The sequence below is a fragment of the Netta rufina genome, assembly GCF_964035555.1.
Source record: "Netta rufina genome assembly, chromosome: 3".
Lineage (NCBI taxonomy): Eukaryota > Metazoa > Chordata > Aves > Anseriformes > Anatidae > Netta > Netta rufina.
This window is the reverse complement of record NC_140125.1, coordinates 36,107,503-36,123,009: the sequence shown is the minus strand read 5'-3', so window position 1 is coordinate 36,123,009 and position 15,507 is coordinate 36,107,503. Positions and strand designations below refer to the sequence as shown.

General features: G+C 32.2%; 1 protein-coding gene across 1 annotated transcript in view; it reads right to left on the bottom strand.

Annotated features, from left to right (window-relative positions):
- The window catches only part of DNAH8 (dynein axonemal heavy chain 8), a gene marked incomplete at its 3' end in the record, with an annotated part of 131,064 nt that overhangs the window by 31,336 nt on the left and 84,221 nt on the right, over nucleotides 1-15,507 (bottom strand). Inside the window, exons 58-69 of the mRNA XM_084283418.1 lie at nucleotides 15,052-15,215; nucleotides 12,781-12,970; nucleotides 12,165-12,287; nucleotides 10,403-10,533; nucleotides 9,922-10,075; nucleotides 9,279-9,443; nucleotides 8,514-8,740; nucleotides 7,996-8,114; nucleotides 5,468-5,571; nucleotides 3,586-3,762; nucleotides 2,007-2,174; nucleotides 482-694 (exon numbers count right to left, since the gene is read on the bottom strand). Of these exons, the coding sequence (XP_084139544.1) occupies nucleotides 482-694; nucleotides 2,007-2,174; nucleotides 3,586-3,762; nucleotides 5,468-5,571; nucleotides 7,996-8,114; nucleotides 8,514-8,740; nucleotides 9,279-9,443; nucleotides 9,922-10,075; nucleotides 10,403-10,533; nucleotides 12,165-12,287; nucleotides 12,781-12,970; nucleotides 15,052-15,215 (1,935 nt within the window). The remainder of the gene's footprint in view (nucleotides 1-481; nucleotides 695-2,006; nucleotides 2,175-3,585; nucleotides 3,763-5,467; nucleotides 5,572-7,995; nucleotides 8,115-8,513; nucleotides 8,741-9,278; nucleotides 9,444-9,921; nucleotides 10,076-10,402; nucleotides 10,534-12,164; nucleotides 12,288-12,780; nucleotides 12,971-15,051; nucleotides 15,216-15,507) is intronic.

Below are 15,507 nucleotides of genomic sequence, written 5' to 3'. Positions count from 1 at the left end.
CTTTTGAGAATCAATGAAGATCGTCCCCTAGTACAACTTTATGAAAACAATTCTAACACAATAAAAACAAAGAAAATAGTTTTCACTGCACACAGTAAACCAGAGCATCTGTCTGACTAAGTGAATTTCAGAGATCACTCTGCCATTAAGAAAATTCTGTTTTCCTGTGTGATACAGATATTTGGGATCTTTTGGAAAGACAATGGAACAGTAAGAATACTACTTTTCATGGTATAGTTAATCTCTCCTAAATTTCATTTAAACTAAATTGTTCTGTGTTGTGTCTAGAATCAAGAGGAGGATACTGTTTGTTTGTTTGTTTTTTTCCTACTCATATCATCCTTAGCCACTACATTCTGCAGGCAGTTATGTCTGAATCAATTTATTTACATATTTAAAAATAAATAAATATTATGATGATTAAAGTAAATGAAATTAAATTACATGGAAATAAAACACAAAGATAGAGGTGATGTGTTACCTTAAGAGGTAAGACTTCTCTGTTAACACCATAAAATATCGCCATGGCTTGTGTCCAAGACAGGAGTCCCGCTACGTTACCACACACCTTTTTACCACTCTCCAGTGTATAGTCTTCCATGTTAAAGTAAGGTTGAAGTAATTCTACTGTTTCTTCATTGATTGAGTCCTTAGGAAACTGCTGGAGACTCTGCAGGAATGGGCCACTCATAAGCTGCAAAAAAAGAAGGCAGGATATTTGTAGTCTCTTTACTCATTTTATTACCAAAAGGTTGATTATAGGTGAGTATGTCAGATGGATGGATGGATGGATGGATGGATGGATGGATGGATGGATGGATGGATGGATGGAATGTAGGATGGAAGGGAGTTCCCAAAATTCTTCTGAAAAAGGAGGTAATTCATGCAGTTATTATTACAAGGGTGTTCTATTCAGTTCTATCTCCTACCACATGCTTCAACAATTCTAAAGTTTTAAGAAATTATACTTCAGTGAATGTAGTTTCTATATCATATTGCTGCTTTGCCATTTAAGAAGCATTTAAAAAGCAGCATTTCGTAAAAATTTCAGCCAAGATACAGCCTCAAAAATACACTTGTAATTTACCTAAAGAATGCCAATAAAACCAGCTTATGCATTTTTGAAATGTGATCTAAGTTCTGGAAAGGGAAACCATTGGTTTTAAAAATTTCTAACAAATGCTTAACATGTTAAAACCAAGTCATGGAATAACTGGTTATCCCATTTCATTATGTCCATGGAAAATGAAAAGGATTGGTGATTTCTTAGTGTCTGGGCAAGCTTAAACAAAAAGTGAGAGCTCTATTCATATCCAAGGTATGCAATTTTTCTTCATTTGCATGACAACTTTGGGGCAGCAATAACTGCAAATTAATATACTAATAGAGGTAGAAGAAAAATTAAAGAATGGCAGGAAAAGGCATGGAAAGAAGAGCGTAAGAGAAGAGAGAGATAAAGGCTAGAAGATATGGCCATCTGCTCAAGGAATCTGGGCCAAAAATACTGAAATGCAGAATGGGGGAAAAACAAAACAAAACAAAACAAAACAAAACAAAAAACAAACAAGCAAAAAAAACCACCTTATATCTCTTAGTCAAACAATCAAGAAGTCTGGAGAACAGAAAAAAAAATGTTTAATTCTGAGCCTGCAAATTCACAAAGAGAAAGAGGGATGTTCCAGAATAGCCGTACCTTATGCATGGTAAATATACATAGAATGAGAGACAAACACATTTTATGAGAACATTAGAAGGAAGTACTACTGACAACAATAATTCTTTTTCAGGTATAAGGTCACATGGAACTGGACCAACACAATCCTCTAAGCAACTCTCTTACTAACTGCTAACAAATAAATTCTATTTGTATACTATATGCATCTTAAAACCACATTTGCATTTTTACAAACTTATTTCCTGCTTTGAGTAAATGACATCATAAATCCTCTGATATGTACGATGCTACTTTTGATTTTTAAGAAACACAATTTGAAAACTCTACTTACTTTTAATGATTCTCCCCATGATGGCTTGCAGCAAGGCTTTTCTGGATCCATGGTAACTGGATCTACTGGCTTTTGGAACAGTAACAGACAACAGTCCATGATCCTCATAATTAGGTGAGGAGGTTTTGCAAGTTTTCTAACAGTAGCAATATCCACTGGTTTGATCGTCTATTTCAAGAAAAATGTAACAATACATTGTATACCTCAATACCGTTGCCATATTTTCCTATTAAATATCTTGATTTTAATATTATTTGTCATACTTTTCTCTGAGGTAAGTTATATTAAGAACATACAAAATATGAGTTACTGGGCTTACTTTACTGAATGTTATAGTTATATAAAACATAAATACTTTTAACAAATACATATTAGATGTGAATATTTTCTCAGTGTTAAAGATAGCACTCAAAATTAAATTTTAAATAAATAGAACTACAGCATTAACTTGGCAATCTACGTGACTGAAGAAGAGTATAATAAATTGCAGAGTACTTAAGTACAAACACTTTCCTTGGTATAACAATATCTTGGATTTTTAAGGGTTGTCATCATTTATTCTGAGATAAATTTGATCTATTTTGTTGCTTTCTAAGCTATTATAGGTATGACATATTGTTATTTTAAATTCATTTCCTAGTAGCATCACTGACACTTTGCTTAGTTTAATAATATTTCAAACAAAAATAATAAATGATTAAAACTTCTAAACTAAGGAATTAATTTGTGTCTGCAAAATACATGCATGCCACTGTCTGGAAAGAGTAGTTACAGATAAAATATAGAATCCACAGGATAGCGCAGGAGTACACATATTTTATAAAAGTGCATTTTGTGAGTGGTTTTGAAAGTTTTATTTATATTGTTATCTATCAGTATAAGAGTAAACAACACTCACTTTTCCTTACTTTTTCCACTCATTATGGTTTTGTCACATAGGTTCTGGTAAGTGGAACAGAAGTCCTTAACCATGCAATACATTACTGATTTTTGATTTCAGAGCTCTTAAGTTATTAAGTTCAAAGTTTAAGTTTTTAAAGTTTTTTCTCCTGTTCAAAGGAGAATAATGAAATTAAATTATAGAGTGCAGCAGTGCCTCAAAATTCCTTAACTCTGATTATGATTCCCTGGATCCTCTTTGTTTTTTCTTTCTCTCCAGTTTTAATGATTTTTTAGTGAAGGCTGACACAGCCTTAAACACCTCTTTCTTAAAAGGAATATACAACTAGTTAAGTACGAAAAAAAATAATAATTAAAAAAAAATAGAACAAGAATTATTCTTTTTAATTCAGAATATCAAGATTCTAAATTCTAAATGCATCTGTAACTTTGGGAAAGATTTATGCCTGACAAAGATCAATTAGTAAGGTAAAAACGGGACAATCACTACAAAATAATCTCTATGTTTTTAGAAAGAAATTGCACACTCCATAAACATTCGGAGACATCACCACCTACAGTGATAAACTGGTGTCAGCAGTCAAAAACAACTGACAACTGCACATTGGTGAAACTAGCCTTTCTTTCACTGGTGACTCAAATAGCACAAAGCCAATGAAAATGTAAGAAATTTATTCACATTCAATGCAGCTTCTGCTTCTTCTAATGCTGGTTTAGCTGCCTCCAGTTTACTTTCTGCTTTCACTTTTTCTAAATCGATTTCATCGACAATTTTTTGTGCTTTATCTTTCACACCTTGGACTTCATTTTTTACTTTAGATGCAGCTTCAGCACTTGCTGTGACTTCTGCTAGTACCTGGAGTTGTTAATAAACACATGAAAAGCATGCATCAAAATGGTGGAACGAGTGATTAAGATATCAGCTACAAGAGATATATAAGGATATTTTAAATATATATATATATATATAAGGCTAACCCCAGAAATCTGATAAATCCTAATCCTATAAAGCATGGAATCAAAATGATTATCATTTACAGAATCCTCACAAAGAAAAATTGGAGTAGTCTCTCAGCAGGAGTTAGACGGTAAAATTGATTTTTTTTTTAAATGGATAAAAGACCTTTCAGTGGCTTTCAAAGCTTGTTTTTCGTTTGTTTGTTTTTATTCTATGATGGATTTTCATCTGATTTGAATCTATACTTTTCCAATACAATAACTATTTGCTTTTTTTTTTTCCACAATAATTCTGCAAATAAAGATAAAAATAAAATAGCTAATCGAACTAATGGAGGATGGCAAACTGTCTTCATGAACATTCAGCCTTCCTTTTACTTCTCTAGTCTAAGACAACTCATTTTTAACTAGTCTATTGAAAGGAAAACCCAGTGAATCCACAGAATTGTTATCCATTTGTGTCTTTATTCTTCAGTACATGTATTTTTAGTTCTATTGTACATGTGACATAGAGTTGGTGTCAGAATATATTTTTTTTTTCAGGATTAGCTGTAGGGTCAGCATTAGACCAGCATTCTGAGTGCATTTACCAGACATAAATAATGTTCTCAAATAGCTGTGAAAAGAAATAATAGATAAAAAACAAAATCCCTCTTTTTTTTTTTTTTTGGTCAAATCTAATTCTGATTTCTACAGGCTCAATACTAAGTGGAAAGAAAAAATATATGGCATATAAATAATATCACACTTAATTTAAATAAATAACTGTTCTTTTATTTTGTCCATATATCTTCTACTTATGATGACTCATAGGCAGTACCCTATTTAAAAAGTTGACATCCCAGAGGCTATGTAAACAATTATTGTCAGACAGATATTCCAAAATGCATATCAAATACAAATATCTATCATACTCTTCAATTGTGAGCAGTGTGAATTCATCCCTTTTCTGTCATTTTCTCTCTTATGAAGAATGCAGGTTGTCCCTTAGCAATCACTGGCAAAAGGTTTGCTCTCTAGTGCATATTATATATGCACCATCAGAATATTATGGTATCTTTCAGAAAACAGAATGCCTAAAGTAATATTTGATATATGCCAGACCACCAGTCTCATGAATATATGGACACCTTGGTAATGTAAAAACAAAATACGAAACTGAACTAAAGCTGGATGAATTTTGAAAAGCAATTTTGAAATACTGAAGTGCCATTGCCATTCATTAACTCATCGGCAAATAAGTGCACTTATAACACCAAATTTAATAAACTTTAGTCAAACACACAGAGAAATAAACAACATGTGAAGCAAAAAATTAAGCCCGATGCTTATAGGAGTGGAAATAAATGAGAGGAAAACAAGGAAGAAACACAGTCTTTGAATATGTTTACGAACTCCCACCCAGCCAGTATAATCCCAGCCTCTGTTGTTTCAAAAGTATGTGCTGTACTGACTGCTGGCACAGGGGCAAAACCTCTATTTAGACCACAATGCACATTTATTGACTTATACAAATTATGAGAGACTTCTGCCATACCACTTTACCCCACTATATATCCTAATGCTATCCACTGCCTTTTGCTATTTAGCACTTTAATCCTTACTTCATCTGCCTTTACAGATGCCACAGCCAGTTCCTTCTCCTTAATAGCAAGTTCCTGAGAGAGCTTAGCAACAGATTCACTGGCCTCCATCAGTTTAGACAGACCTATTAATTAAAAGATAAAAATCAGAAAAATGAAAACTATTTTTTCCTAATTACATAATATAATCTAGTTCTGGATACCAAATAACTTGTATCTTTTGCTCTTCTTCAAATTTTCATGACAGAGAAAGTGCATAAAAGTCATACTAACCTGATTGTGCTTTAAATTAATTTTTCATAGATATAAATAATTTCATGGGGTACCAAATGATAATAAACAAGCTTGAGTCTTCAAAAAGAAATCGGAAAATTTTTAGTTTTGGTTTGTTATAGATGTAAATGGTACCTAAAAGTGGTGTGCTGAGGATATGTTGTTTCAAAAAGACACAAAATGATCAGAAAATCAGACTTATACTGCACTTGTAACATTGAATTAGAAAATGACATCAATATTTGGATCCATGATTGCCTTCTGACCGGGAGTTCTTTCCAGAAAGTGAGAAGTTACATGGCCCATCTTCAGAGATAATTTTATAGTTAGACTGGATGCTAGTTTCATCAATATGGAATTCAGCATGAAATGTGAGATTCAACCTGTTGAATCTCACGCAGCTTTTGTGAAGGCACAGATGACCGAATCCCCAAAGCAGAGTCACCAAAAGTAGGCCTAAAAGTCACTGCAAGATTACAGCCTCCAGCTTGTGCATATTGGAGCTTTTCTTATCTCTGGTGACAGAAAGCACAGAAAAAAAAAAAAACAACAAAAAAAAAAAACCATAAAAACACCTATGTCCACATAGTTCAGGGCCAGTCCAATAATACTCCCATATATGCTGAAGCAACAATCCATAGAGGCCTTTTAGCCTTACGCAGCTGCTCAAAAAGAGAGGTGTTTGCTCCTCTAGTCTTATTACATATTCAGTCTGTCCCACGCATCTCTATTTTCTCTCCTCTGTTGCTCATAGATATGAGCACTGATTTTTGGCTGAGTTCCACACTGCATGCTGAATCCTCTCTAGCTTCTTCTCTCCTCTTCACAACTGAATCTTAAAAATCTTACAGCTTGCCTGGAAGCAATTTCCTCAGCATCCTTTCTCCTTAAAGACTAGAGTCCAAGCACTCTTGCAATTACACCTTTGATGCATCTCATCTGTGGTGTTTTTTCTGTTCTCTCTCTCCACTTCTGTTACCACATTTTACACAGAAAAGCACTCTCTCCTAGGACATCTCCTGTTCTCTGTCACAGCTGCCTCACAATCAAGCTACTGCCATTCCACGGGCTCTTTATTATTCCTTAACAAAAGAGCCACTACTTTGCCACTTTCAACAATAAAGTCAAAAGGTATATTCACTAAAGACACTCACTGTGAAACAACAACAAAGTTGTTTAAAACATTCCTTTCCCCAGACATATTTTTTTCCTCATGTGTGTTACAAGATTGTTCATCCAAAGCGACAAAGCAGAAGAAAAGAGTTATTTATATCTTTCAAAATGTGTTGCTTGGGCTGATGAGCACTCATTCAGTGTACTCAAACCAGTTTTTTTCTAGAAAGCAGTACTGATCATGGAATTTCTCACATTTTTTGCTGTTTTACAAGCACCTTGAATTGGCCCTGACATTATTACGTACAGCAACGACATCTCAATAAGGAGACGCAACGAGCAATGTTATCTCAACTGACTTTGACAACATAACATTTAAATCCCCTATCAGGATAATCTCCTAACAGCTTGAAACAACTTTCAAGGTTAATCTTTCTAACCCTCTAAATCTATTTGACATTAAGTTATGAAAGACTAAGGATTAAAGTACGGACATGTGAAATAGCTAAATAATTAATAACAAACTTTTTGAGATCATTCTGTAAAATGTAGTAAACTGGAGCACATTTGGAGTCAGGGATGACCAAGTGTTCTTGTGATTTTGTAATGGTTGCCCATAAACTGACAGATGTGATTTTTCTGAGCATCAGTGCTGCAGGAGAAGACAAACACAATCACATTCTTATTCTTTTCTTCATGTGAAGTGTATCAGTTGCATCATTAATCATTATCTAAAAAGTATATATTTTTGCCTTTCTATGAAAAATCTTATCATGTAGATGTTTCTCTATGCTGTTAAATTGAAAAAACGTATCTTTTTTTTTTCCCCTCATAAAAATCAGGTTTCCTGAGCTGTTCTATTGTTTTTTCAATTTATAAAAATATGTCTAGATGCAAATTGCAGAAAACTGCAACTATACTCTGAACCCATTAAGTACTATTCTAAATGTAAAAATTACATCATTTCAAACAGATATTCAAAATTATAAGAAATACGAACCATACTTTTCTGTATTTAAGATCCCCATTTATAAAATGACCACATGTAAAAATAGCTCATTGCTCAACAGAAATCTGTAATGAGGCATTCAGATTGTATAGCAAGGATATCCATAGACAAATCCATATTTCCCTAGACATATCTTTATCCATATTTTGCTTACCAATTTGCATACGTTCAGCTTGTTCATTAATACTTGCTAACTTTTCACTATAAACGTCTTTGTATCCATTGATGAAAGAGAGATAAGATTTAGGTGTTACATAGGCTCTTCTTCGATACCTAAAACATGGTATATTGGCAACATCAACTTTGTACATATTTTCAATTATACAGCAATTTGGTTACTTCTAATATGTTGCCAATCTGGCAATAGATGGTAATATAAAACAAGCATTTAAATCAGTCAGAATCAATGTTCTTCATAATGCAAAGCCTCACGTTCAGTTGTATTACTTTTATCCACGTAAGCAAATTTAAAGATGAGGAATAGTAGGAAGGAAGATAACAAATCTGCGATTTGATAGTAATTATTTTTATGGCCTTTGCATATATTGATATAGCACTTTCATTTTCATATTAGCCTTAAAAGAGACTTACTGGTTCATACAACACATTGAATTCAAAAACACTATCAGTAGCAATATTAGGGGGATTATTATATTTATATAAATATATTACCTTTGGAAATAATTCTCACAGCTTTCTGAAACTATATCATGAAAGAGACCCATGGTTTCTACTATTTGTGTTTTAACTGATACAGAGCAGACCATATTAAATTCTGAAAGAAAATAACTGGCTACAGCTACAAGAGCTTCCTTAGGCCATCGACTGAACCAATCCATGGTGCATCCAGATATGAGCCCAGGAAATTTCAATGAACGTGCACGGAACTTCTCACCAACCTAAAGAGAGTAACACTGTTAATTTAGGATGCAATATCTAAATTAGGTTGATCAAAATATTTAATGCATATAAACAAGTAATCTATTTTTTTTCTTGCTAATTTTCTATTTAGAACACCCTGCATAGGCTTTTAAATATTTTGTTACATTTGCTACATTCAATATTTTACCAATTTTGAAGAAGCTAATGACAAATATGAATCTTTCTTAATATTTCAAAATGAAATTCTTCTTTCAAGTTGCAAGCAAGAATTTCAGAAATCTGCATACATTGATTTTAATTAGGCAAGAATACAGCAGGAGGAAAAAAATGAAAATCAAGCTAACATGAAGAGAGTGATTCACCTTTAAAGTATTTTGCTTTTAAGTTCTAACAATTATACTATTACTTTTATTATACCAGCAATTATACCCCAGATTTTGGTAGTCTTTCAATGTGCCTTTATATCTCCTCAGAAATACAAACTTGAAATAATTATTTCACAATTTACAGGATAGTTTGCTAATGGAAGCAAGGAAGACAGACATAAAAACTTACCGGAGAAAAGCAGAGGACAATGTGCAAGTTCTTCTTTGCCCGAGTTAAAAAATACTCATAAAGATTATCAAATGTAGGAGGACACCGAGGCATCTCTTTTTTCATCACTGGTATTAGTCCTTGAGTGATTTCATCCAGTTCATCCCGAGCAAATAAATTAGAAATCTTTATATAAAATTAAAATTGATAAGAAAATAAATTGCATGGATATAGAGTTTGTAAATACTCTTCTGTTTACACCTGTATATCTCTCTGCATATATGAACATATATGCCTATATAAACTCCACAGTTTAGACATATTAAAAACAAATTTGTTCCTGATTTATACTTCATTTAACTCCATTAAAATCTAAAAATTCTAACTCAGAAAGAATACAGATCTTGACTGGCCAGTGAATCTTCATTTAACAAAAGCTACTGAAATACTCAAGGTAATGCTTTTCTGGTCTTTTCCTGCCTTGTATTAAAATACAGATACAGGCAGTCCACACCAAGAGCACTCTTTCTCTTAAACGTTGACACATTTTAGGGTTAATCATTATCAATTCCACAGCTTATTATGAAAATAAATAGAAATTAAGGAGAACGGTTTCTCCAGTTTCCTGCTTGTGAAGTACATTGTCTGTCACAATGAGACTTACCTCTCCTGAAGACAGTAGATTATTCACGTATTCCAAAAATGACTCCTCTTTTATTTCGTTATCAGTGAAAATAAAAGTAATGCCTTTTCCTTCTGCTCCAGCTGTTCTATACAGAAGTTTTAAATCATCTGACAGATTGCTTACATTATAGGATCTACAAGTAATAAGAAACATGATGTGGTAGTTCAAAATAACACAGAATACTGCTATTTCCAGATTAGAGTGTTTTACAAATGGTAGTGAAAGACCCCTTTGTAAATACACATATTTTGGCTTGGGAATAGCTAACACGTTTCATCTTCTAGAGCTCAAACTTCCTCCAATATTGTACACAAATCAGATATAAATTATTTTTTTCAATTTCCATTTTTAATTGGTCACAAAATGAAAAAGACAAGCTGTTAAAAACATACTATTATTATTGTGTAAAGAGAAAACAGCGGTATAAATTGCACCTATATACATGTCTCACATTTCTTACCTGGTTAAAGTGATCTGAAATATTTTATAGCCAGCAATATAGGAGGCCAACCTTGAAAGACTTTGTTTTCCAGAACCACCAACTCCAACAAGTAAAGCATTTCCATATGCTGTCCGAATTATCCGGGATATCTGTATTGGAAAAATAGAATAATAGTACATTGAAAAAAATAAAAATATTCATTAGCAAAATTAAAATTCTGTTATAAAACAACTGAATTTAATCAAATTAAACATAAAGAGTATTAAAAAGACACTAAGTTTTGAAGACAACTTCTCAGAGGAACATTCTTTAGGAATTTTGTGTAACTGAAATGAAAGAGTTCTCTTGTAAGACTATAGAATGATTATAATTAAGGGTATCAATAGGATTTCAATAAAGGCAGACATTTTGAGCTGTAATCTACATCTACATCCTGACTATGTTCAAAACTATAAATTAAAAAAATGTAGAAGAATGAAATATACTACATTAATTTTAAGAGTTTGAAATACTTGGATTTTTCAGTTGAAGAAACACTAAATTATAGTTTAACTGTGATTTTCTGTTTTATTTACTTTTAATATTTCCTTTGAAGTAGTTTCATTAATAAATCTCTCAGATACAAAAGCTGGATTACAAATTTATTATCTAATTGCTTTTTTTTTTTTTTTCCCTCCTCAGAACTCCTCTATATATATGACATGACACATTTCTTGGCTTTATCAGTTTTATTAGTGCACTATTAGTGCACTACTACTGTTGGATGCTACAGTTTGCTTCATTCCTCATATAAATTATGTACAAAAAGAAAAGATGGGCACCTATATCAAGCCTTTGAATTATATTCATTTTTTTCCTTCAAGTAAATTAATTTTGGTTTTACATGCAGTTCCTTCTGAGCCTACCTAGACAATTTCATATTTAGACTTCTATTTTATTATTGTTACAAGGGTGGCAAAATTTATCATTACTGCAGTCACAACAGGGCTTCACCTACTACCACTTGAACTGAATTACATATTTTTTTCCCATTCAGATGCAAAGAAAAGGTAATAATTTAATTCACTTTAGGTTAACTAGTGAATAATACAACATCTCTCTTTTTCTTTTTTGGTTTTCATACAGCTTCTACGTGTCTTTCAGTAAACAGACTACCAAGTTTAAGAAATTTCTGAGGTAACTAACACATCTTCTTAAACCAGAGGCACACTGCTTCAAACAAAATCTACACTTAGCCTTTTTTTCCCCTCCAAATTCAATTTTGACTTGGTATGAATTCTTCCCTTGTATCTTCTGTTCTGAAAAGGGATTCATTTGATCGTGAACTGAGAATACCCTACAACATTCCACTACACTCCTTATTTATTTATCTCTCTTCTCGTCTCTCATCCAGTCAGATTCTACCTCACACTGCTTTGGTCACTTGTCAGGTACAGCTACCTTTGAAGTGTCTTTTGAATTCTTAAAGATTAAAAAAATGTATATACAAAAGACAAATGTACCTCTTTGTGACCTCACCATTCCCACTGAGGGTAATCTGTATACTTCTGAACACCCAGAAGTTTAAAAAAATATTTAAAATAAGGCATTTATTACAAAATATGCAAAGAGGCAAAATGACTGTGGCTCTTTTCTAGTTCCTTCAAATGGCTAGGGAAAGACAGCAAACAAATTTGGGGATAGGAGCTGCTTTTCAGACTATGCACCCCAAGCATAAGTTGTCCAACTCAGGATCACTATGGCAATAGTTAAACTAATACAAAAGTAACAAAATCCAAACCTTAATAAGATGTGTCATTGCATCCTTGAAAAACACCAAATCAAGAAATGATCCTCTAATACATTCATTGTATTGTCTCTGATACATTTGCAATTTTTCACAAAGAAATTCAAAGCTTGGAACCTGAAAGATTACAAATTATATATAAAAAAAAAAAAAAAAGGAAAAGAAAAAAAAAAAAGAAAAGATCAGCAACAATGCTAGCAGAGCCCTTCAGAACTTAAAACACTGCTGGCATCTTTATGCATAAACTTGAGTTCTTGTTTGGGGCACACATCATGAAATTATCTTGTTAATTCACTTCAGTGATTGTACCTGTGTGTAAGCAGAAATTTTTTGGCTAATGCTGTAAAAAAAGGGGAAAGGTGAAGGAAAAAGAAGGAATGAATAAAGTACATTTGTATAGCATCATTAACTTAAACATATTTTAATATATATATTTTAATGTTGCTGAAATGACTTATTGCATACTAACCCAAAAATATGTATAAGCAGATTCACAGAAAATGTGGCAGGTATTCAACAAAGCTTCCATATGATGTAAGTTATATATAATGTACTTAATAATTAAAGGAAAACTTCGGTGCTGAGTATTTTAGGTGCAAAATGAAAATACCTCCTCATAAATTTTTGGAGCTTCAAATACAAAATCTTCTGGTTCGTCACCAGTTGGTTCAGGTATGTCCCGCAGAAAATCTACAAAATATCGCTCTTCTTGGAAAACAGTTACACCTGTATCCACATATTCTTCAATTGCTTTAGTAACAGTTTTATCAAACCATGCTGTATCCTCAGGAGTAATAAATCTAAAAATCATAGATTAGCATAATTAAAAAAAAATAGCTTTAAAATATTAGTTATATAAGGAGGAAAACATAATTAAATACTTTAAAAAATAACAAATTTTGTAACATTTCATTGAAAAAATACATATGCAATACATATCAGACAACAGTTACAAAAAATGATTAATCAATATTCACAGAAATTAAATATTTTCAATGTTCTGCAAGTATCATAGCCAGTCACTAGAACAGAGAAAAACTAAACAAAACAAAACACTAATCTCCAGCTTTTCTCTAGAAGTAGGTAACGACAAAACACTTAATTTCTCAGATGAAAAAGAATGAGAAAAGCTGAATGATTTCCCAAATAACCAGGGCCAAGCTTCCCTTCTATTCTTTTGACCAGCACTGGAATAGCATAATTTATGTTATTATAGTGCTCCCTCTGAAATTGCAATGAGATAAGCAATGGTGACAATCACCAGAAAACTCTGGCCTTTATTTTTAAATGATGGAAAATGATGGATAAGATTTCCTTTTAGATTTGCTACATTCATTTTGTAAACTCATCAAACATATCTAAGGAAAGAGGAAAAAGTGAGTAGGGCTTTCAAATTTCAAACTAGAAATTTCTAATTTCAAAATAGAATTCCTCTGGGATATTAGAACTCATAAAAAGTAATTTTACTTCCTTGGTATTCACTCCCATTTGTTAATGTAACTTCCCATGAAAAATCAGAAGGCACCTGCCAGCTGATTCAGAGCTTTCATGGAAGAAGATGAGGGATTCTAAAAGATACTGGCAGAAATTGTAACTAAAACTGTTTGACAGTGGCCTACGTTTTGCTTAGAACTCTTTCTAACACTGACCTGTAATGAAGGGCTGTTTTTTCAACCACTAGTTTCAGGTATGTGTAATATATCTCAAAGCTTTATGTATCCTACTTGTTTTGTTTCTCTTTCAATTGAGTGCATGCAAAAGTCCATATGCTAAAGTATGTTTATGAAGATTTCACTTTGTCCTTTTATAAGGAGCTTTTTTTTCAAGAGATAATTCTTTTGTACCTTTGCTCTTTCCTTTATGTTTGCAGGTTACAGGAATAATAGTGACTAAGCCTGACTGTGTTTAAATACAATGCAATTATGAATCTTAACAGCTACAATGCCAAATTATTTGCACCAGAACATATTTATATACTTGACATCTTAAAATAAATCCCATTTTAGACTTCTACAGCACTGAAAAATATCCACTCATGACAATTCTTAAGCACTTGATATTTCAAGGCCATTAGGTTTAATTAAAAGCAAAAACAGCACAATATGCCTTTCTGTATCTATGGCAAAATATTTTTCATTGTTTTCACTTTAAAAAGAAAATGCAGTGTAATGAAATACACATACATATTTTTAAGTAAACATTTAGCTTTACCGTTTTAATTTTAAAACATTAATTTTATAATAAATATGAAGGCCCTTCCTCAGATAAGAAATAATTGTATTAGTTAAAATCCACAGTAGTTGTGGGTATATGTTGACTTTTACTGACAGCTACATCACTTTATCTGGAATTTCACAAGAAATTGAAACTGTAGACAAAAACATTACTGAATATTTAAAACATACAGCTGACAAATGTGCTGATTTTATCAATCATTTAAGGCAGATTTTGATGACAAACTTTTTTAATCATATGGATGTGATGATTTTTTCTGTAAGGAGATCAGAGCAATTTTATAGTGCAGTCTATGGGTCACTGTATAAATTTAGGACACTGTAAAATCCTCTCTTTCACAGAGGAACTGACTGCATGTAGCCAAAGATAAGTTTTCCAAAAAAAAATAAAAATAAAAATAAAAAATAAAAACAGTTTTGAAAAGAGTTTCAGTTAAACAGTTATTTGAAGTTTCAGAGTTCTCCCACCAGTTACTAGTCTAATCTATCAGCACATAACATAATGTTTGTTGAGACGATATCACAGTGCAGACATGCAGAATAAGACAACATGTTTCATATTGGCCTAATAATATTTGTCATGTTAACAAATGTAATGTGTATGAGCATAAAATGTATGGTTAAACTAAGTCGATATAAAATGATACCTGTCAGCAATTACTCTAGTACATTCATGTTTAAAAAGTGCTAGAAGGACAGTGCTGTTCATGCATTCTTCTGACTTTATAGTTAACATTCCTTGCCAGATTCTAGAAAGGTCTCGAAGGTTGAATATATAGTGGAATTTAGATGGTGTAGGCAGCATCTTTGTCTAAAGAAAAATATTGTTAATATTCAAGATCAGTAGCATTTAGAAAGAAATGAGAATAACAAAACTTGTACATTCATAAATAAACATTTACTTATTGAAATAAGAAAAAAATAACACTAATTTTCACACATAATAGTTTGGGCAAACTCTTTCTAAGAAGTCATCAAAAATATCTGATCTGTTTGGAGGCATGATCTAGCACTAAATGCAAAAACCCAACTCTTAGAATGTGTAATTATTTCATATGTTACTCTGGGCTTTATAAATTAAAAGTGATCAATTATAAAGAATT